The sequence below is a fragment of the Engystomops pustulosus genome, chromosome 6 (assembly GCF_040894005.1).
Source record: "Engystomops pustulosus chromosome 6, aEngPut4.maternal, whole genome shotgun sequence".
Taxonomy (NCBI): domain Eukaryota; kingdom Metazoa; phylum Chordata; class Amphibia; order Anura; family Leptodactylidae; genus Engystomops; species Engystomops pustulosus.
Genome location: NC_092416.1, coordinates 173,966,807 through 173,989,997, shown reverse-complemented (window position 1 = coordinate 173,989,997; position 23,191 = coordinate 173,966,807). Strand labels below are relative to the sequence as shown.

Genomic DNA, 23,191 nt, shown 5'->3' with positions numbered 1-23,191 from the left:
ATAGATCCAGGCACCGGCACTGTGGTAATCTGCTTATATATGTTATCCATGGCCTCCTTCCTTCTATAATCAACTCTTAAAATTATGCTAATGAGTCTGAAGGGCTCTTGGGGCGTTATCGGGGCCCCTCTGCGCTGTAGCTTTACAGGTTGTTACACTGTGTAGCAGCACTTCCTCCTCCCTGTGTGCAAGACTAAATCAGCCAGGGCAGGGCAGTGTCACAACCTGTAAAGTTACAGCACAAAAGGGCTCTGGTAACAACCCCCAAAGCCCTTCTGGCTCATTAGCATAATTATAAAAGTTGATTTTATAAGAAAGGAGGTCATGGATAACAAATATAAAAGGATTACCACAATCACAGTGCCTGGATCTATGAGTAAGTGTCCCTGGTTTATCATGATGAATTTTGAACAATAAACCTGTCTTGGTACCCCCCGCCCCTGCACAGTAATTGCTGCTGAAGCAGTACACCCTATCCGTACCCACGACACATGAGAAATTAAGCTGGGAGCTACGGACTGAGTATACACTTTGAGGGACTAGCTCAAGGGCAATTTGGGACACTACACCACCAGTACATATGGACCTGTTGGCGGTTTTGTTTCCCACATGGCTCTGAAATATGCAAATTTTCTATGTAAATTATTTTTCTTTAAAGGGAACCCGTTAGCAGACATTGACCTAATAAACCACTACCAGTATGATGCCAAGCAGCTAAAAACCTTCTAGATCATGTTTCGTTCATCACCCAGTGTGGTGGCATCATCCATAAAACCAACTTCAAGTGAGATGTAAACTGGTTGTATAAAGTCAAGGAGGCGGAGAGTTTAACACTGAAATCAAGCTCTCTCTTCCTCAGAAAGTCTCCTTCATTATAATTGATGGTTCGGCATCCAGTGACATGACTAACCAGATCTCCTGAAGCCTGGTGCATGCTATCAATCACAGAGGAGGAGGCGATCAGAGCTCCCCACCTTGACTTCAGTGTTAAAGTCTCCACCTCCTTGACTTTATAAAACCAATTTTCATCTCACTTCATAGTAGATTTTCTGGATGATGCCACCACAATGGACCATGAACCTTACCTGGTATGACAATATACTGCTATTGGTTTATTAGGCAAGTTGCTGATAAGAAGTTCTCGTTAAATAGAAGAATTTACAGAATGGTTTCCCATCAGTAGTAAATATGGGCTTCTAAGTGATGAGGAGCTTCTTACCTCTCACCACATTCCCCGGGTACAGGCAGCGCGACTTCTGACTCCAGTAGGCACAAACACGAGTTCCATGTGGAAGGCAACGTGCGGACTGAGGCTTCACATCCACAACCTGCAGGGAGACCGAATAGGTTAGTATTGACTACAATGGACGATAAACGCAGCTCTTAAAAAAAAATATAGATATATAAAAATACCTACAAAAAATTAAAAGTAAAATTTTAAAAAATCATTGACATTATGCCGTATAATTCTTTACTAAAATATATTCTAATACTTGATTATAATTGGAATTTTAAAATGTTTAAAAAGCAAACAAGAAAAAAAAACAAAAAAAAAAACAGCACCACACACTTAAACGCTTTAACGGCCGACCTTTGACCTGCTCTACATTTCATGTACAGGAAGTCATAGAACTTCCTGTCAGAGTTGACACATTAGGAACTTACAGCTTCCTGCAGAAGTTGCTCCTGGGAGTAAACACGGGGTCGGTTTCCTCTCTCGCCCTCGATCACGACACTGTATCTGTAATGAAGGAAACATACAAGAAGAAGTAGTACCAAAAAACTAGGTGCAATTCTACAAGGATTTCATGGATTTCAAGGATTTTATTGTATTCCACCCTCCCCAAAAAAGAAATGAGCAATGATTAAGACAAAAGTGAGGATGTAATGTGTTCTCACTTACATATCAGGGGGTTGGAGACTGCGAATGCTGGCAGCATAGAGTAGGTTGTCCTCCTTGGGTATCAAGACCTGCAAGCCTTCTCTCAAATCGGTCTTGGAGAGTGAGCAGATATGACCTGGAAAGAGACGATTATAAAAAATACCATCACTACTTGGATACATCCATGGTGACTCTTATAAATACAATGGGATAGGACCACCAGATAGGACTAAGGGCTTGTGAACTCTACGAGGTCATAACCGACTATCTTACTTTTGTTCTTGGCCGTGGAGCTGGTTTCCTCTTCTCCTTCGGAGAAACTGCTGTTGTCATCAAACTGGAAATCGTCTTCCACAGCAAAACTTTGCAAGAGTCGACTGACCGCACGACCTCTCTCCTGGAAGGGAAGGAAGATGTCAACTTGTTAAAACGGTGATGGCCTTTGAGAACTGGACAATCAAATATGACGACAGTGGAAAGTTTCTTTGAAGACTCAAAAAAAACCCCACTACCAAACTCGAATAGTAAGAGGGTCTACACCAACGACAAAGCAAGTAGTTACAAAAATGACTCATACCTGCTTGGATTTCATCCTTGCCATCTTTGTCGCATCCTTCAGAATATTTTTAGGGGATCGAGAGGTTAGCGAGAGAGTCATTACCCCATTTTTTCTCTACAGAAAGAAAAAGAAGTGAGCACAGATCCCTTAGACTTGGCTACACTTTATCGGACGGTTGGTGGTAAACCTACCTGGATATTTTTGATCTTTTTGTCTTTTTTAAGTCCTTGGGTTGGAGAACAAAACAAAGCCTTGCTGGGTGTCAGAGGTTGGGTGTCCGACTGTAATCTTCTCCGAATATTCCCCTCAGGTTTCCCCTTGTGACTCAGAGACTTCTTCTTAAGAGGCTTATCGGGGTGAGTTCGAGCTTCCAGCTTGGCAGAACGTTTGCGGATCTTGACTTCACTCTCAGGGCTGGTAATAAAGCATGAACCTGGGTACAGGAAGGATTACCAAACAATGTAAAATACCGTGTAATACAGAACGAGGTTACACACCAATCCAAGGTCCTTACCTAGTAGTCCTTGTCTTTCAATTTTCTTTTTTGCTTTTTGATTGGCTTCCATTTTCACTACAGCAGAGGCAGAAGGACCCACAAGGGAGGAGTTACTGGGAGCATTAAGGGATAAGCTGGCATCATGGCTGGACAGCCCAGGGAGATCCTGCTCCCCGTCATCGCTGTCCGAGTCCTCATCGTTGTCCTCATCTGTAGGGGGAACACAAACATTTTTGTATACTTTTTGGAGTATTTCCAACCACCTTGAAATTTTGACCAAAGGCTTCGACCCCTGGCAACCAAAGGGTGTTAAGTTTTACTTTCAATGACTCTCCACTGCCTACACTTAAGTTTACTTTATCCAGATGCAAAACCTGAACTCAAAACCTCACAGCCCCTACTAGCCTGTATCAAGAGGTCACGATAACCCTCCTCACCTGCTTCCCCAGCTCCCTCTGGCCTCTGTCTCTCCTGCCCCTTCCTTTCACTTCCTTCTTTGACCTTTAAACATGACCCTTTGTGTTGAGGCAGTTTCTTCTGCATCTTACTAGTTGGAGGAACTTCCTTACGGTGATAAGGGCTGGTTCCAGACCCTAACGTCTTGCTCTTCAGTTGCGAGACCTTCCGAGCCAGTTTGGATGACATCTTGTTCTGAGGGCACACCATCTTTTTGCTATGCATCTTGACCTGCAAGAAGACCACCTTTTAATACATCAACCAAGTAAGATGTCCTATGAAGATCCATAAGTGTGTTCCTTAACTATTTTGTCCACTCTTATGGAATACAACTTACAGTCTTCTGTGAGAGGTCTTGATCACTGTAGCTCTCCTCCGATATTTTACTCTTCTTCTTCTTGGGCTCTCCATCATTTCGTAGCTCTGCACAGAGGAGACTTAAACTTCTGCCCAGAGGCCTGGTTGAAAAAAAAATAAAATCTCTACTTAGAATTCAGCTTCTCATCATCTATACATTTTTTTTTTTTAAAGAGGCCAAAAACACATCAAGAACAATTAAGAACCCCCTTAAGATTTCTTTGATTTCCACCAGACAAACTTTAAGGCATCTCTAATGTGAAGACCAGAAATGTATAATTTCACCAAGTTGAGGAATTCAAGGGGCTACCAATAGTTCTCTGATGTGTCTGTATGTACACATGTATGTGGTGCTTCCCTGTCTACCTCCGCTCGCTCTATGCCAAAACCTTCTACAAGACTGACGTGTTTGTAAGCGGGTACATGCTCGTAGCCGGCTTTCCTTCTGGGCACAGTAGGAATTAAATGAACGGCCTATCTGAAACTTGTCACTTCCCAACACACTTCAGCACAGAGAGATGTGTCTCCAGCCAGGAAGAGTGAGGTTCCCCCTGCCCGCTGTTAACCTCACCTCCATGTGCCAAATTCCATGTAACTGCAAACGGGTGGGGGGGGAGGGCGCCAGGGAATTCCCCATTGCACAGCACTCAGCACACATTTCAGCCTAATTTATTCCAACCAATTCATGCTCTCCAGACCCTCCTGTAAACACGCTCCGGTGGACTCGATTGTCGCCTCCTATGAAGCATTGCTGGCTCCGGTTATTGGAAACGGGCTGTGGGTTAGGCCGATTGGAAGCAATGATAGTCACAACATAAAAAAGGAGACTTGGGTCCATGATATTCCACTGACTATGAGAAGGAGTGGTGTCTTATACCTCGTCACCCATGTCTATTGTAACCAACCTCAAACACTTACATATTTCTTAAAGGGATTTCTCTTTGGATGAACTTTTCATGGTGCCGATGGACACACACAAAGAAGCGTTCCCGTAGGATTTGGGGACAGACTTGGGGGCTAGAGAGAGGTAGACTGGAGGTCAGCCTGACCACGGGGGATTTCTTTCCCGAGTGCAGTTCTTACAGAGCGGATTTTAGCCAGCTTTTTAAATCTATAGTAAAAGCATCTCCCGCAGGCAGATCCATCAAAGCCTCTTAAATCCGCTCTGGAATCTCAGCTGGAATGATTTAACCCTTAAAGCACCCAAATCCACACGGCAGGCTTAAGAGCTCGTGAAATATTTAGACATGACGCAAGGGGCACTTTGCGAGTTGTGTCATCGCGGGCACTCGTAAAGCGCCGCATACATTACTGGGGGAGACATTAATAAATGACGGGCACATAAATAATGCACAACGGTCTTGGGAACGAATCCCTGCGCATCCGTACACAGATGTAATTGAAGGCCAAGACGGAAAATTGAGGAGCCTTTCTTCTTGTAAAGATGGCTGCCAAGCGGAAGCGTTATGGGTCAGGATGAAAGGTTTGTGTAATGCCATCACCTTATTTTCCATCTTCCACGTATCACGCAGAGTCCAAATTCAGTGAACAGCAGGGTAGAGCTTAGGGGAGGAAGCGGCGGTTGCTAGGCAACTATCGCTGCTCTTGGCCTCGGATGTATAGCGCCATCCGTACAGACGGGAGACTGCTGACGCTTTATCGTGTGGGGCCAGTATGGAACAATGTATCCATCTCTCAATGGCGGTACTCTATTCCATCTTGTGTAGACCACAACACAAGTAGAGGCTCTCATAACCCTCATCTTCCATGAATAATACCGCATACATCCATAATGGCTCCATAGAAGATGGAGATTCTAAAGTGGGGCGTCTTGATCTAAGCCCCCCTACTATCGAATAGTATGGCTTTTACTTTTGATGATGACTACATGCATATAGAGGGGCACATTGAAGCTGCTATCACCCCCCAATTCAGTTTTATTATTTATGTTGGGTGGTAAAAGGCTGATTATTAGTTTACTCATAAGGACTGAACAATCTGGTTAACCAACCTGCGGAAGTGCAGTAGAACCCTTGTGAGAAGAGAAGACCAAGATTGGCATAAAGTAGCCTCCCCAACCAAACATAATTCAATAATGGAGATGGCCATTCTGCCTCGTTGACTGGTTAGGGGTCTTGTAGGTCCTGTGGCCATACACAACCTTAAGCAATGGTCTAATATAATGGTGTTGGCACAGAACTTGGATCAGGGGAAGATTTGGTATTTCTAGGGCATCAAGTAGAGCGATGTGTGAGGCCGCCATTTGCATAGCTCTGCTCCAGATGGCACAGCATGGAGTCTATTACTCTGCTATTGCTTGGGAATGGTATACACTTCTCCGCAGTTTCTTTCTAGTTGCCATAATTCTACTCAAACTAGTTCTGCATCCCACCATTGTGTCGGACCCCACGGTTAAGAGATAAAACGGACCCAACGTTCATGGATAGTTGCTTGAGACATTCATTTGCCGGATTGACTGTTTGGCCATCAATCCGGCAATATGTCCGGCAGCCAAACTGGAACTTGAATGTCGGATGTGTTCATCTCTACCCATGATCTATGGGGCCACAAGCAATCACATGGGTAAAGCTGCCCCCGACTGTGACAAACCATATAATAGCAAAGATTGGGTCCCCCCCCCCCAACACCCTTTGCATCCCAGACAAGAAATTCTTCTCACGTGCCCGTCCATGGTGCCCTCTGCTGCCCGCCGCCTGCCCATTAATTAGCCAGTAATTGGTGCCATCCCGTCACTTGACTCAGCGCGTACAGAATCGGTGACTACATTTGTCAATATTAATGAATACACAGAGGTGTCTCTTTAAAAAGGGCAGAGGAAGGCGAGATGCCGCTACCCAGATTATTTTTTAAATACTAATGACTCAGCCGCCTCTTGTGCCCACAGTCTGTAAAACAGCTGCTTGTGTAATAGGGAGGAGGGAGAAGCAGGGGACCGGAGGAGGGGGGGGAGTGAGCAGGCAGCATTAATCCAGACACTTGCAAGTCCCTTAATAGCAGCTCAGCTCAGACCTGCTACCCCCCTCACCATGGTCAGGAGGCATAGGCTGCCCCTTGCCCCGGTGGCACTGCCAAGCAAAACACAGCATCTTTTTGTAGACTCTCTCCCCTTCCTCCGAGCATGCAACGCTTGCTAATGTTTTCTGACATAAAACTCCGACATTTATTTTTTTTTTCCCTGTGTCTTAATTGAGGGAGTCATTTAGTAGAGATTTAACTATTATTACCAAATCATAGAGCTTGATGCATTGCACACACTCTCCAATCGTGTTTGGACTAGCTCGGAGGATTTATGCAAATGGCCCTGCCGGGAGAGGCAATTTGTAGCAGAGAAGGACAATTATACAGGGCCCGTGAGTGCGGGAATAGCTGCACCAGGCGGTTAATGGGTAATAGCAGAGCGCTGGAACCAGTGAGCGGCACCATAATGTGACCAGAGGCGGTAACATGGCACAGACAGGGGTTTCTATGCTGTGTTCTGTGCCACTTTTGTGGGAGAACCAGCCCCCCCTTCCTCAACGACATGTATCTAATGGGATATCATCAAGAGGTGGGAAGGGACAGGAAGAGGCACACAGGAAAGTCACAATCTCTAGTAGAAGCAGGGGGGTCCAGATGCGGTTGTAACCGGGCCCAAGAGGCCTAGGGGGCCCATATGATGTATTATAAACAATATATTATAATTGGTGGCTTGGCATACATTTTGCACCAGGGACCCCACAGCTTCAATTTAGTAGAAGGCACATGGGCAGCAGTTACAAACAGACTTGGACTTTAGGTGGGACCAAACAACCCTTTATAGACTCCATTATTATAAATGGATCATGATAGGTGGGTGGTATTAGGACCCAGGAGCTTTAGCCTCGGGTCTTAAAAGGATTGTTAAATTTATTTCCCAATTAGTCAAAGGGTTTGGAAGTGATCCTCTCCTTATAGGGATGCTGTAGAAATGGCAAAACCCCCAATTTTTAAAAGGGAATGCCCAGCAAAATGGGTCACTTTTAAAAAATTTTCGTAAAACTACAATTGTAGGTCATCCTGTGGGGTTTCTGGCTGCGGCTTAAAATTGTTCCATGAATGGGGAATGCAAATATTGGGAGGTATAACAATATGTTCTTCAAAATTCCAAAAGTTAATAGTGAAGAGACATCCACAAGTCTCCCGTCCCATTCCGTCAATCTTTCCGACTCCCATGGTGACCAACATCTTGGCCACCATTACAGTTAATGGACATGTAACCACCAGGATGAATGATTATAAAGCAAGTACACTGACATACTGGTGTGTGCCCCCCCCCCCCCCCCCCATGGGAGGATCTGCTCTACTTATAACTCTTTAAGAAAAAGAGCTTTAAAAATTATGCAAATAAGCCAGAGGGGCTACAAGCTCCATTAACACCTATGGAGCCTAGAGCCCCTTAGGCTTATTTGCATAATTTTAAAAAAAAACTTTGTTGATAAAGGGCATAAGAAGCTAAAAGAATCATAGATCATGCCAGAGGGGGAACAAACCAGCATGTAAGTGTATTTGGTTTGCAATCCTTCATCAGGGGCTAGGATAGACATGTCCTTTAAGAAACAACAATCAAGGGATTTTGGTAAACTTGTGAATTACAAGTAGAGTTTTCATTGAAATGTGATGATATGAATAAAAGAATCGGATTAAAGTCCATTGTCTTAGTTCCTACGCTCAAACCCAAGAGCGAGACGGACAAACTACGATGGGTGTGAAGTGCAGGTTAATGAATAAAGGCAATATTTGCATTGTAGAATTGAGCTGACTGGAAGACATTCCTCTTGGTCTTAATGAGTGTACACAGGACCTGTGCTGAGAAGTGAAGGGCTGACAGGCAGGTTCAGACACGACTCCAATACTATGTAGAAGTGGCTCTGCCCTGAGATAAACAGAAGGGGGAGATCTGAAGACAAGTGGACGGATCCCAAGAGAAGCTAAACCCATCCAGTCCTCGGGGTCTATACTGGGTCTATACTGGGTAACCTAGCAGAAGGATACACATCTTATGGGACCAATATATAAAAGGTCTACAGCCAACTTACTTGCTCTTCTTATTCTCATACGGCCGATGTGAAGACGGGGCACGACAATGAGGGCGTTTTCTAGGCCTTCCCGGACCTCGTCGAACTGGACTTCGAGAACTTTCATCTTTGCTGTAAACGGAAAGTCCAAATCAGAAGTGTCTTGTTAGACACAAATTTAAGACACCTCCCACTATTCTTCGAACTCTTGCTTAAGAGAATAAGCCCAATAATTCCCAACCCAACATCAGTTAAACAGATGTCGGCCCAAGAACAAGTACACATTAGATAGGTGTAAACTTGACTATGGCTCAATCCACCAACGAATATAAAAAAAACACTGAAGATCACCATTAGAGAGGAGCGGACCAGATGTTCGAGTTTGGCCTCCTGACCTGGACATATTGCCGGATTGGTGGTCAAACAGCCAATCCGGCAAATGAACGCAACTAGCCATGGCTGTGATTGGCCAGGAGGGTACTCCATGACTAGTTGTTAGAGGCGTTCATTTGCCAGTTTGGCTGTTCGGCCGCCAATCCAGTAGCTTGAACATCGGGTCCACTCATCTCTACTCACCGTCCCCAGACCATGTCAATATATATATATAACTGGTATAAAAGAGCAGATCTATAAAACATCCACATACTCATGATCATGTCTCCTCTGCAATTTCACCAGCTCTCGTTGCTTCTCCTTATATCGCCTCTGGATCTCCGCCAGTTTCATTCTCATGTCCACCTCTTCGGTGTCCAGGTGGTCAATGGCAGCCTTCAGTGGACAGACCTAAGGGTGGAGAAGAAGCATTGTGATACTACATCAATACATAATGGATAAGAAGTATAAAAAAAAAACAGGAGATCTCACTTACTGGCTTTGTTTTAGGTGTCCAGCTATACGTCCGGCGTGATAGGCGGACACGAGGGGCTTGTTTCGGGCAGCAGTTAAGGTGACATGTTGGCTTAGCACCTTCTAGACTATCAGCCTCGGCTAGAGACCATGCAGCAGCGATGGTTGCAAAAACTTGAAGATCGGAGACAACCAAATCGTCCTCAGTAGCTGTAACAAAAAGGTTAAACATTGGTTAATAAAAAAAAAAAACTAAAATTTGAGTAAATTTGTTGAGGTCTACACGTAACTAATAGAAATCTGCATCAGGTTCATAGGTTCTAGATAGCGGCATCTTAATATAGTAGTTCCAGTAATAAGTAATCATCCAACCAACCAGTAATAATAGTGAAATTGGTGAGAGTCCAACCCACTGGGGGCTTCAAGGATCACAAGAATGGGAGATTGGAGTCTATGGGTTGGACTATCAATGAGCACCAAATGGGGGAATATGGTACAGCAGATATGGTAATTGTTAGAGTTTTTTGGACTTGGTCCTACTGAATAGATGATAAATGTTATTCTAGTAACAAAAATTGCTAAATTTGTACAAAACTAATAAGGCAGGAACTTTATTTTAAGCCAGGGATCTGAAGGAAGCCAAGGCAATGTAGTATTAAAAGTGAAATTTTAAGGAAATATACCACCAGGATGAAGGATTGTAAAACAAGCACACTTACATATGCTGGTATGTGCCCCCTTTGGCAGGATCCGCTCTTCTATTAGGTTCTTATGCTCTTAATTATACAAAAAAAAAGCTTTAAAAATTATGCAAATGAGTGCTAGGTGCTCCAGGTTCCATAGATATTAATTGAGCCAGGAGCCCTGTAGGCTCATTTGCATGAATTTATAATCCTTTTTTCGGAAAAAACAAGGGCATAAGAAGCTAGAAGAAGAGTGGATCCTGACTAAGGGGACACACACCTGCATGTAAGTAAGTGCGCTTCGTTTACAATCCTTCATCCTGGTGGTAAATTTCTTTTAAATACATTTAAAAAAAAAATATTTTAAATAAAAGAAATTTCCCGGTCATGGATAAAAAAAAAATTCCATTCACTGCACATATTGCCAGAAGGGCATCTGACGAGGTGCATACCCCCTTCATCTCTACCTCTTTAAATAAAGATTTAAAAAGTTTACATTTTTTTTTTTTTTTTTTAAGTTTTATTTTAAAAAATAGAACTAGAACTCAAAATAGAATCAAGTATCAACAATAACAATTGTAAAAAAAAAAATAGTTGAAATATGCGCACAACACAAGTCATGCCCCCGCCCTGCGGATGTGCTCAATGTATTAAGGTTATAAATCCTGCAGCTCCTTGTATGATAATAAACCAGAGCCATTACAACGCCCCGCACACAACGCAACGATTCCATCAAACAAACAGGTGTAAGGAGAGGTGTTGCAACTCCCCGCGGGCCAAGCACGTTGCCAATTATTGCCAGTGCTCCCTGTAAAGATGCCCCCGCGAGCGCGTACACAGAAGCTTCTTCCAGACACCAGACGGTTGATGTGGTTGCATTTCCGTGCATTACCTTATCCACGATGGCAAAAGCAAATCGATACTAAAAGCTACTTGGGAGAACATTGCCCTATTTAAGTATGGCTTCCTGTGCAATATCGCAGCCCAGCACATGTGCCCATCTGTCTTCCAACTGACAACACACTTCCGATGGCTCCCATGACAGACACACAAAGGGGGCCGGCCGGCAATATGCAGCTAATTATCACCCCCCATTACACTACATACTACTTTATAATTCATCAGCCTGGCCACAGCTTTACTAGAGAAGCCCCGATTATTATGCGGGGGCCAACGGGCAGCGACAGGGTTAAGACTTGAGGAACGTCTTACTTGGTCCTTCAACAATAGGAAGCACAAGGTTACGGCAAGAAACAAGCAGCTAATTACCGTTTGTTCCAGTTTACCAACTAATTAGGGGACTGGACAGTTTGGTAGATGGTAATTTTTAGTATATTTAAGGAGGTTTTCGACCTTTAGATAAAGGGGGCGTATCAATGATCTGAGTCAACAAAAGTGACCATGAAGAGTCAAAGGTGGACACCAACCTTTGTATCACACCCATCGTCAGACCCTACAAGACTCCACTGTTGTGGTTTGCGATAGCAAACTAGACCTTGTATGGTCCACATCATACACGTAACTCAATGGGGCAGATTTACTTACCCGGTCCATTCGCGATCCAGCGGCGCGTTCTCTGCAGTGGATTTTGGGATTCACTAAGGCAGTTCCTCCGACGTCCACCAGGTGTCGCTGCTGCGCTGAAGAGCATCGGAACACACTGGAGTTCACCGAGCCATCCTGGGTGCAGGTAAGCGCGTGTCGAGCAACACTTTTTTTTTAAAAAATGCAGCGGTTTTTCAGAATTTGTCGGGTTTTATCACGGCCACACCCCCCGATTTCCATGGCGTGCACGCCGGCGCCAAAGCACAACAATCCGATCGCGTGCGCCGAAATCCCGGGACAATACAGGGGGAATCGGAGCAATCGGAAAAATTTGGTTAACCCGTCCCAAAAACGTGAATCGGGCCCTTAGTAAATGACCCCCAATGTAGCCACCAATATCATCATACCTCATCGTAAGTCAAATCAACATTTTACTTTATGGGTATTTTTATTTTTTAAGTACAGTTAATCCACTCGAGTTATTTCAGGTTATCCTCAATTTTCATGAAATTAACATCCAACATAAAACCTAATTAAATTAACACTATCCATAGAGTTAAAAACTAAAAAAAAAGTTAAATAAAATAAAAACCAACCAACAAAACAAATATGGAGCCACCACTAGATAAATGGCACATATCGGGAATTTTTTTTTTTAACAACTGAGCCCCCCCCCCTTCGAAAAAAGCAATACAAAATATAACAAAGCAAATATAATTTTATAATTAAAAAAATAAATAAATCGTTAGTTGTACATTGGCCGGGGCGGCACGGTATCGCGGCACACGTCTACGCTGCAGTGTGTTTATTTGCTTGAACTAGGAAATCAAATCCTCCCTCTTAATGGCTGCTCTAAAAAAGTGACTTTGGAGGGGAAGGTCGGGGGGCTGGGGGGGTCCCTGTGGAGCGTAAGAGTCTGTGATTAACTAGCGCATTGCTCTTAGAGGCCTGGGCTGCAGTGTTTGGGTTTAATAATCTCTCAGGAGATGACAATACTGAGCTTGCAGGGAAATTAAGTGCATACGATGCCGGGCTTTTAACTGCTCTTAGTATAGAAAACCCTTCCCTTCGGTTTTTCCCTACAGACTCCTGGAAGAGCTTCAAAGGGTGTCTATTAACCCCATCCACGCCTTATTAGAAATAATTAGTGTACGCTGTAGACTTCAGTCACGAGAGGTCCATCCTACAGGCCGAGCCATCCCCCTATCGCTTGCAGTAGATTCAATTTAGCGAGCGGAGGTCAGGGGCGCTAATAGATTTAGAAAAAAAAAAAAAATTGTGTATATTTTTCCATTTCTTCTTCCTTTAGGAGGTTATTACCTGCTAAATTCAATTTAGAATACCCTATATGAGTGCGATAGGCGGGGTCTTTTGCTTCTGCTGGCAAAATAATACCATATTCCTGTCCTGATGGAATGGTGGGCTTGTGCGGATACATAGAAGCCTGAATAAGTCGAGGTTAAGTGTGGGGGACTAGCCTTAAATTAGGCAAGCTGTACCTGACTACCATGCTGAATAACATTGACAACCCTAGTGGTCAGTGTCGGACTGGCCCACCAGAGTCCCAGAGGATCCTCCGGTGGGCCCTGGTTCACCCCAATACTGAACCCCATAGGTCCATCAGAAAACAACACAATTTGAAGGCTACAGTATATTTCCTGGGGGATTATGAAGAGTGGGCCCCCAGATTTCTCTGGTGGGCCCAAGAAAACCAAGTCCGACACTGCTAGTGGTAAATCTTGGAAGTGCTGATAATCTTACACTATAAACGAGTATGGCTTACCTTTCTCGTCTTGCCGTTGGTCTTGCAGAGCCAGATCTGCTAACTCGCTGAGCAGCGCAATCCCATGAATACCTGAGCTTGTCGGGATGGATGAAGAGTCGGCAGCTGAGAAGGAACTCTCCTCTTCCTGGAGGGAAGGGAGTTCTCCTAGGGAGATACTGGCAGCTATGAGGGTATCCAGACTATAGAGGGATTTGTGATGGTCCGTTTCAGCTGGTGTACAAGGTTGTGAAGGAGTCAGATGGTCATCTTCTTCTTCTTCAGCTTGTACATCAGCAGAGTCCAGGTCATTATTGACCTCTTGTAACAGGGTTTCATCTATATCACTACTAGCCTTGTCATCTGGTTCCTCCACAATCACTGAAGCCTCAGGTGGCTCCTGAGAAATGTTTGGCAACTCTTCAGCGGATGTGCCCTCAGTGTTACAACCCTCGCTTAGGTCCTTCTCTTCATTTTCTTCAAAACTTTGAGACTCCACACGTTCTCTCTCTTCCACATTAGTCTCCGGTTCATCTAGACTCCCACCAGCCATGTCTTCCTTACACTCCTGGAACTTGGAGACCTGGGGCTCTTGGCTACAAATCTCGCTTAAATCTGTCTCACCTAAGCGAGGTAATTCCTGGCCGTCCTCCAAAGAGTCCCCTGCAACTGGTACAGGACAGGGGGATTTTTTGGAAGGGGTAAACGTCCTGGACTGCTCAGGTTCGGCCGCAGTTGATGCTGTTTGCATAGTTTCAGGATCAGCAGTGTCCGCAGAGTGCACATGGTGGGGAGATGGAGAGGTATAAGATTGGACAACCTCTGGGTAGGTATATCCAGGAGGCAGATCTAGGAAACAAAAAAATATAAATCCATAAATACACCAAGAAAAAAAAAATTTAGAGATGGATATTGAAGGTTGAAGAGGCCAACTTTTTTTTTTTCAATGTTAATTAAAAAGTAGCCCCTAAATACAACATTTAGGTACCTCGGCAACCTATATAACTTATCTATAAGGGTTGTCTCTCAAGAGGAGGTCCAACATATACATACTAAGTACTAAGGATTGAAAATCTACCATTGATCATGGTTGGTCTTCTCCAAAAGGTGGCCCTACCAGAGAAGTTTTCACTAGTAATAGGAACATGTGGGATATCATTCACTGTTTAGATGAGAGATGAGCAACATTGGACATTGGATGCTTAGGGCCCATTGGTACAAATCACACTCCTGGGGTCCAGCACCGTAGAGAGCTACATGCAAATATTATCTGACACTTATCACACATTCTAATATATTGTCAAAAATGTCCGTAAAATAGTAGTTTGCCTCCAGGACCTTGGACTCTTGTGGCCCTAGGACTCTTGTCAGTAACCTGCGGAATGGTTCTGGTCTTAAACTTAGTTGCCCTGTCAGGCACTGCCCCATGTTAGATGACAGAAAACAAAACAAAAAGATACAACTATGAAGTTAAAACTACCAAAAAAAAAAAATCTACATTCGTGTGATAGTCACAGGGCCGGATCCTCCAATTTGGTAGGTAACCATCATTCAGAAGACATACCCATTAAGAAATAATAACCACAATAGGGTCTACATAACAGTCAAAAAATATTAAACCGGCTAACCCCTGACATCTCTACGGAACCCAAGAGAACGTCTCTAGATATGGTTTGTGGAACTCCACAGGCCAAGTGCAAAAGTCAAGCTTTGAAAAAATTAAATTTCTAAAAAAAAAACGAATGACAATAAGGGGCCGGGACGAATAACGTGAAAAATTTGATGACATGAAAGCTCTTGGGTTTTCCCCTTGTTGCTAGATCACCGGACAGAGGCACCATTCAGGAGGACGTGGGAGGTGTAAAAAGAGAGGGGCGACAATGAGAAATGGAGTGGAAGATGCGAGCGTGAGAAAAAGAGAGGAATGATAGAAGGAGAGAAAAGTAGAGACATGACCAGACCAAGCATTAGATGGATGAAGTGAGAGACTGCATGAAAGGGAGGGTGAGTGATTGAAAGCGGAGGAGATAGATGGACATGGGTGGGTGGGGGGTGGATTAGACAGGTTCAGAAGATGGATGAAGCCAGCGGGACTCATTACCCTGGCTGTTTTCTGGGTGTTTATGCAGCTGACACAGACTGAGGACTAGGAAATAAATGTTATCACTCTGTCTTGAGAAGGCTCTGAAGGTGCCCGAAGTTGGCAATGCCCCCTCCCCTCATCGGCTGCTCATCGTCATTGGGTTATTAATGGTATCCTTCCACCCTCCTGACAGCATGGCCAGATGAACAGAATATCACTCCACCGGTTTAGCCTCTCTCACAAGAACAGTTCAAGGAGACATCCGTGACTCATAACCTTGGGGGTTAAGACATGGCCCCGGTCTTTTGAAGTAGGTTGTATTCTTCTGTGATCCCAAGCCAATGAGGCTTCGGGACCCATGTAGCGGCTCTTCCCAGAATTCGAAGAGTGGGGATTTTTAGGACCTCTAATTTTAACTCCATATGTGTTTGATTGTGCCTGGAATACACTGCAATGATTCAGGGCTGGCAGAGCCTGCAGCGGAGGGGAGCAGATTTTGGAACCATACGCAGAGGAGACGCGGTGACAAATGGGCCTTGCGGCATGCAAATATGTTTTTAATTTAAAAGGCAATCAATAGCTCTGCAACTCATTAAACGGGATGTGTAGATCCCAACCTCCTCCCATTCCGCTTCAGATTTTTTTCTTTTTGTCCCTTGGAGCTATTGTTAAACGTTTTAATGCCAATAATAACCATGAAGAAGGAGAACCTACCTGGTTCCAGTGATTTGGGATAGTCTCTAGGGGGTTGCCCTTCTCCTCTTCGATCTTCTCCCTCTTTCCCCTTGGAGCTTTGAACGGGCACAGGGCTGACAGCCGGAGAGCTGGGCACCAAGGCGGAGCTGCCGTCAGGGCAGGCCGGTAAAGTGCATGGGGCCAGTGGCCGGGGCGTTGGGCATTTGGACGGAGGCCGTAGAGCGGGCGAGTGTGAGCAGGGTGAAAGCTTGGGTTGTGCGGGGGCAGTCGGTGGTGGGAGCAGCAGGCTGGGTGGGGTCTGGCTCTTGGAAGTATTTAAGGCATCTGCTTTACTATGGGGCTTTGCAGCCTTTTCTGGTGGGTCGTCAGACTCTGGCAGATGATCCTCGGTTTTTCTCTACAGAAGAAAGCGAGATGTTGCATTTGCGTTATGTGTGCAATGGAATCATTAAAAACACAAGACCTCTAGTGTGACATACTTGAAGATGGCTTTGCCTCTGAAGCTCTAGAGCCTGGGCCGCCCTTTGCTGTTGCAGGGCATAAAGCTCTTGTTGCCGTAGAAACTGTGACCGTGAGTAGACCGGGAGCTGTCCTGGGTGCTGGAGGTGAGAGGCGGGTCCTCTGCCAGGGTACATCGGAGGCCACAAAGACGCCTGATCCATGACATCAGCTGCGGAAGCACAAATTAAAATGTTGAGCAGTCCGTACCACCACGTCCAATTATAACTATTGTATTTATTGACTAATAAATACATAAATAAACCATATATAATCCAAACTCTGACCTTAGATGGCAAGATCTTTGACCTTGGCCCGTACTCTTATCTCAAATGAGCCAATTTATAAGAACAAAATTGCACAACACACATAGAATTTGCAACAGAGAGAAGAATTTTTCTAGCCAATTAGGCCACTAGATGGCACCGTTGCACACGTCGCGCCAACACAATAGAATTCAAAAGTTGTAGGAGACAATTCATGAAGGCATTGCCCTTTCTAACTTACCAAGAGAGTGTGGAGCAGTGTGGGGAGAGGGCTCCGGAGGTAGAATGACCAGTTGGGCAGGAGGTTCCTGTGATAGGGGGAACACTGGTTGCATGGCACTAGGCATAGATGGGGGGAATCCTGGGGGTAGGTTCTGATGCAAAGCTGGGTGACTAATACCTGGTGGCAGACAAATTAGCTACAGTTTACAAAACTTGGAGGACTTAAATTATAATTTTTATATAAAAATGTGAAACTTTGCCAGGGCAAGAGAGACATCCAAATGGCGTTCAATGCCAAGTTCTTATTGGACTTCTAACTGGAGGTCCAGTGTTCTTTGAGTGCATACATCTTGAACAAGTACATGCCAGCACGGTCAGCCTGGTACACACTGCCCCAATGCCAAAAGAACCCACATTGACCAATGTGGCTTCAAGATAAGAGCATACTCACTGTATGAGGGGCCACCCATCCATATGGAAGGACTCCTTGTTCTGGGCAGCCAGTGGGGATGGGTTGGGTGCGTATGTTGTGTAGGGTCGGCTCCTAATTGGCTGGCTTGGAGAGAGGAACCGCTTGCTATCATAAGATGAGGAGTCAGATCACCAGGACAACCGCTGGAAGGATGGATTCTAGCAAACTCAACCAGGTCCTTGTTCTCTCTACAAAAAAAAAAAAAATTGGACATGAGAGGTGTGAAACAGGATTAGGCGTCCACATTCCTAGAGAATCTAGAAACAGGGAGCTTGTTGTATAGACCTGACAGCTACTCACTGCATTAAAAGATCTCTGCCAGGGATCCCCAGCCTCTCGTCACAAAGGCGGTTTCGCTCTTCTTCTGCATCCAGGTCAATCACATGCATGGACCGACCAGAGCCTGCAAAAAGAATGAGAAGGGTCAGTGGATACACAATAGGCTTTTCAGGTCTACCAAATCAGCTCTTCTACCGAGAAGGTGTTGACTTCTACATAGAATAGCATATTTTTCCATATGGATTTAGTCTACTTTCCAAAAAACACTAGTGTTGACGTGGTCTTCACCAGGAACAAATTAAGACCGATATGGGCCCTGGGCTTTATGAATATTATAGCCTCTTCAAGCCTGGAATCTTTCTACATATGGTACTAAAATGAGGGAAACAGAGGATGGGTCCCTTCTCCCTAGAAACCTTTGGAGGACCTCCATGTGCATATAGAGCACCAAAAGGTGTACAAGGATTTTATGGGTGAAGATCCTTCTCAGTATAAAATTTGTTGGGACCCTCTAGATCAGTGATGGCAAACCTTTTGGGAACAGAGTGCCGAAACTTCAAGCAAAAGCCACATATTTTTTGACAAAGTGCCAAATGCCAATTTAAAGTAACAGGTTTCAAACATATTGGCATCCTGAGGACACCAATGCAGTAGAAAGAAGAAGAAATTCAGATTATTATTGTAGTTTCCCTCCAAGGTCCTTTAACAGGATCAATCACAGGTCTGGAGAAGAGTCTACAATGATTATACAGCAATGTCAAAAGCTCCTTGCTATTCCTGCACTTCTAGTCACTTTAAAATAGCGCTGAATGTGGCATGTACTGTGCTGCCTGTGACTTCAGGAGAAGGTATTGAGTCCTAAATGGTGACCTGGGTGCCCACAGAGAGGGCTCCAAGTGCCACCTCTGGCACCCGTGCCATAGGTTCGCCACCTCTGCTCTAGATGGCTTGGGCCCCAGACTACTGCCCAAACCACCTACATTATAGTCCACTACTGGTCTTCACAGTTCCTAGACCACCAGTCATGGAGCCCTTAAATATTAGGAAAGTTCTCAAGACAAAACTAGATGATGCTTCTCTCTGTATCTTTAAGGTGTCCATGACCGATTGTCTATAAACTATGAAACGCACGTCAAGTGGTTTTGGAAAAATAGAAAAAGTTTTCTGTCCTCAAGGTTTGGGAAAAACCTCTTTGAGAGTTGGTGGGCAGCTCCTAACAGTATAAAAGGTTCTTCCAAGTTCTGCATTGCACCAAGAGGTCAAGTCAAGGAGGGGTTAACATCTTAATTCTGAAGGTCTTGCCAGCCGACTAGACAACTCTGGAAGCAATGTCTCATCAGGAGACTGGCCCAGAGGCCGGGTAATGAAAGCCATGTGTTCTAAGTAAGCCAAGGGCTTCTGGTAACCCCGGATATTAGATTCCTGCCAACACCCTAAACCCTCCTTCTCGGAGTGTCCCCCCCCCCCAAACCACCAGGTGACGTCATTCTCACCATACATCAGACAGGAACCTCTTGCCTCCCACTCACAAAATGCTTCCTCCTAGAGGAATCCTCTGTGCAAATCCTGATTTAGCAAGTTTCTTAACTTAGGCACCGGGTCCTGGCACAAAGTAAAGGTTTGGGTGTCAGTAGTGCCATCCGACACCGCTAGAGTGGTAGATTATCCGGCCTGTCTTCAGATTAACTACTCTCAAATCCAGATAAGAGTTTCCCACCAAAGTGAAGATCTTGAGGGTATGAGTCACAACTCCAAAGTCAAGTCATGTGTTGGTGCACAGTCTGTACTCTTACTCATCGGACCACAAGACACACTTTTACTTTCCCCTAGACCAGTGTATACACAGATCACAATGCTGAGTGTACAAACCATCACCACTCATCCTGCCCAAATCCAAGGGGGCCACAAAGACCATAAAAAAATTAGGCATTGTCCCTGGTGACTTGTGTAATCAGACATTTGTGTTTGTTGTTGTTAGTTGCACCAATACTGTGAATTGTGGATTTATATTCCATGATTGCGACTTCTATGGGTGTATCCTCACACAGCTGTGCTCTCAGTTCTCTGTGCTAGGTAATGGAGCTGGGGAACTGCTACCATACCGATGTTTATGTGTGCTCTTAGTAGCAGCAGGACAGTGAAATGTGGATTTATATTACACAGTTGCAACTTCTAAGGGCCTATCCTCACACTGCTGTGTTCTTAGTTCTCTGCAGGCAATATTAGCACAGCTCTCCAGGGCCACTACCAATCAAACGTTGTTGTTCGTAGTAGCAGGACTGTTCAATATGGATTTATATTGTGGGATTGTAGTTTCTTCAAGTGCTAGTGGGATTATCCTAACACTGTTGTGCTCTTAGCTCTCTACAGGCAGTGTTAGGTAATGGCCCATGAATGAAATCTGAGCTCTGATTGGTTTCCATCCACAACTAGAACAGTTCTGCTCTCAGACACTTCTGATAAATCTCCCCCAAAAGATTATCCCATAAATCAATATAAGCCACAGTAGTAGTTTTTTCATTCTGATTGAACCCACCTTTCTGAGACACATTATTCCTGCTCTGTCGACTCGAACCTGAACCATAAGACGACTCGTGGCGGTTGCTGGTGTCTTTTTGACGCGCTACCGCCACAGCAATCCCGACGGGAGGCTGCCTGACCTCCCCTTCTCCGTGAGAGTTGTCGTTCTCCCGGCTCCGGGCACAGTCCATCCGCTCTTGTTCAGGCTGGCACTTGTTGTTTCCATGAAATTTAATTTCTTGATGGGAGCAGCTGGTCTTCATGTTCCCCAACCCCACAAAGGGGGTCCTCTGGCCCACAATAAGTGCTTGATTGCTGTATTTAAGCAGGTTTTTCATGGCAGACACCTCGTCTGTGGGGCCTTGCATCTCCTGGCTCAGAGGAGGGCCTGGAGTCATCAGTGCAGCCTGTTGTAAACTTGTGCTAAAGGGGTCAAGGTAAGAGTTCTTTCTGTCCTCACCGATAGACATGGGAGGTTCTGTCCATGGGGCCAGATGTGGCCCATTGTAGCCTAAGGAGCTAAGTTCAATGGTCTTTCTTTTTCCATCCTGGCCACCTCCCGTTTGCTCCATATCAGTCGGCCTATGCTGCTGGTGCCGTATCCTTGCAACTTTTTGAGAACTACCGTGCACCTGGGAGTCCTTGGCGGACCGGTCTAAAGTGCAGCAGGACTGGCTGGTTTTTACACAATGTGCATCTTGGTTATTAGGACGGGGACAGTCTTGTGGTATGTGCATGTCAAAATACGAAGCCTTATCCATGCCCTTCTGCATAAGAGTCTCTGAATTTCCACTGTTTGCAAAGTCCATGTTTTTGATCCTGGTGGCTGTGTTCTGCGGCCACTCCGACCTTCTATCCCCCTTGGATTCGATTTTTAAGTGGGAGAATGTGTTCGCGTAAGGAGGGTGGGAGTCAGAGTTCATGTCGTGGCCCTTGTCTTTTCCATCTCCACCTCTGTCCATATGGCAGTTTTCTTGGCTCACCTGAAAAGGCCGGCTTTTGTCGGTGAAGTGCCCCACGGAAGGCACTAGCGTGGGCCTGCCCATCTTTAGGTCCCTGCCCGACTTGTCCTGCAATGAGCACACAACGTCCGCGTTGGAATGAAGCTGCAGACAGGGGAATGAGCCAGTGGAGGTGTTAAGCGGAGGAGGAATGCTGGGGAGACTGGATGGGACAGTGTAGGACACAGAGTGGTGGAGCATCTGCCTCCGCTCTAGGCACTCGCTGTAAGGTTGTTGGGGCTCATGCTGGGGATATGACCGATCAGATCTCATGTCTTTGGCACATCGATTCTGGCTACTTTGACGAGGCATCCCTGCCCCAACAGTGCAGCTGGACAACAATGCTTTACTGGGGTCCCCATTCAGCACCTTTGAGGTCATTAGGCAAGAGTTCAGATGCTTGGTCCGGTTATCACACGATCCTCTCTGGTGCATGTCCTCCTTGCAATGACTGTCCATAGACATGGGCAACACCAATTTCTGTCGCTCCTTGCCCTCTTCCTCCAAGTGCCTCTCCTTCAGGTCCCCTTTACCCATCTTCTCCTTGTTCAAGTCGGTGCCGCCCAAATAACGTTCACTGTCCTTAGATTTCTGCATGTGGCTGTTCTCCCTGTCCCGGCTGCAGGAGCCAATGGGATGACCAGGAGCTGCCCTTGCAATGCTGGGGAAGTTGTGATTGGCTGATAGGAGGGTGGGCTGGGCTGGAAGGTTCCGTAAATAGAAATTATCTGGTAAAAGAAAGAGACATGATTTTAGGGAAAATTGGACACGAGACATCAAAATGTTATACAAGTCTGCAGGTTGTGTGTGGTATTGCAGCTAAGCCCTTATGACTTCAAATGAACTAAACCTCAATTTCAGACTCAAACCATGAACAAATATGGCAAAAATTTTAATGAAGTAGTCACATTTTTCCCCTCGAGCTATAGAAGCTGAGTGACAACCAATATGGCGGATATTACATCTCCTGTAAGGGTTGCCTTCTGCTCTGCTTTCTTGATATGTGAAGTAAATCCTCCTTTTACCTCATCAGCCAGAAAATGGCCGCCGATGGAGGGTCATGTGATCTCTATCTGTCCTTATGGTAGTGTTCACAAAAATAAGATTTAGGTCCTGGCAGGGGGATTGCTATTGGACAGATAGACATCACATGACCCATGAGCAATCCCCCTGCCAGGACCTAAATCTTATTTTTGTGAACACTACCATAAGGACAGATAGAGATCACATGACCCTCCACCTGCGGCCATTTTATGGTCAGGAATCTCTGGCTGATGAGATCAAAGACAGGAGGCTTCACTTTACATATCAAGAAATTGGATCAGAACTATTACTAGATGTATATTGGTAAATTACCTCATTTCCTGTCCCCACACACATAACAAAATACATGAGGTAAAGTGGCCAACCCCTTTAAAGTAAATAGGGGCCCTGGGCATCAAATTTTAAAAAAATTGATGCGTTTCATTCACTCTCCGCTCCAATCAGACAGAGAATACGTTGGCTCGCCGTTC

The 23,191-nt window shown here is 45.1% G+C and overlaps 1 protein-coding gene across 6 annotated transcripts in view; it reads right to left on the bottom strand.

The window, feature by feature from the left end:
- BAHCC1 (BAH domain and coiled-coil containing 1) overlaps positions 1 to 23,191 on the bottom strand; it is a 124,684-nt gene that overhangs the window by 6,690 nt on the left and 94,803 nt on the right. For 4 of the 6 annotated variants that reach the window (XM_072112511.1, XM_072112510.1, XM_072112513.1 and 1 more), the window contains 19 exons: positions 20,693 to 22,405; positions 18,178 to 18,280; positions 17,857 to 18,065; positions 17,425 to 17,583; positions 16,899 to 17,089; positions 16,438 to 16,816; positions 13,662 to 14,489; positions 9,673 to 9,860; positions 9,451 to 9,587; positions 8,826 to 8,936; positions 3,731 to 3,851; positions 3,375 to 3,624; positions 2,956 to 3,147; positions 2,633 to 2,874; positions 2,460 to 2,555; positions 2,156 to 2,279; positions 1,904 to 2,018; positions 1,666 to 1,741; positions 1,220 to 1,328 (listed from right to left, as the gene is read on the bottom strand). In XM_072112511.1, the coding sequence (XP_071968612.1) occupies positions 1,220 to 1,328; positions 1,666 to 1,741; positions 1,904 to 2,018; positions 2,156 to 2,279; positions 2,460 to 2,555; positions 2,633 to 2,874; positions 2,956 to 3,147; positions 3,375 to 3,624; positions 3,731 to 3,851; positions 8,826 to 8,936; positions 9,451 to 9,587; positions 9,673 to 9,860; positions 13,662 to 14,489; positions 16,438 to 16,816; positions 16,899 to 17,089; positions 17,425 to 17,583; positions 17,857 to 18,065; positions 18,178 to 18,280; positions 20,693 to 22,405 (5,343 nt within the window). The remainder of the gene's footprint in view (positions 1 to 1,219; positions 1,329 to 1,665; positions 1,742 to 1,903; positions 2,019 to 2,155; positions 2,280 to 2,459; positions 2,556 to 2,632; positions 2,875 to 2,955; positions 3,148 to 3,374; positions 3,625 to 3,730; positions 3,852 to 8,825; positions 8,937 to 9,450; positions 9,588 to 9,672; positions 9,861 to 13,661; positions 14,490 to 16,437; positions 16,817 to 16,898; positions 17,090 to 17,424; positions 17,584 to 17,856; positions 18,066 to 18,177; positions 18,281 to 20,692; positions 22,406 to 23,191) is intronic. The other 2 variants (XM_072112514.1, XM_072112515.1) reach the window with 2 other exon arrangements.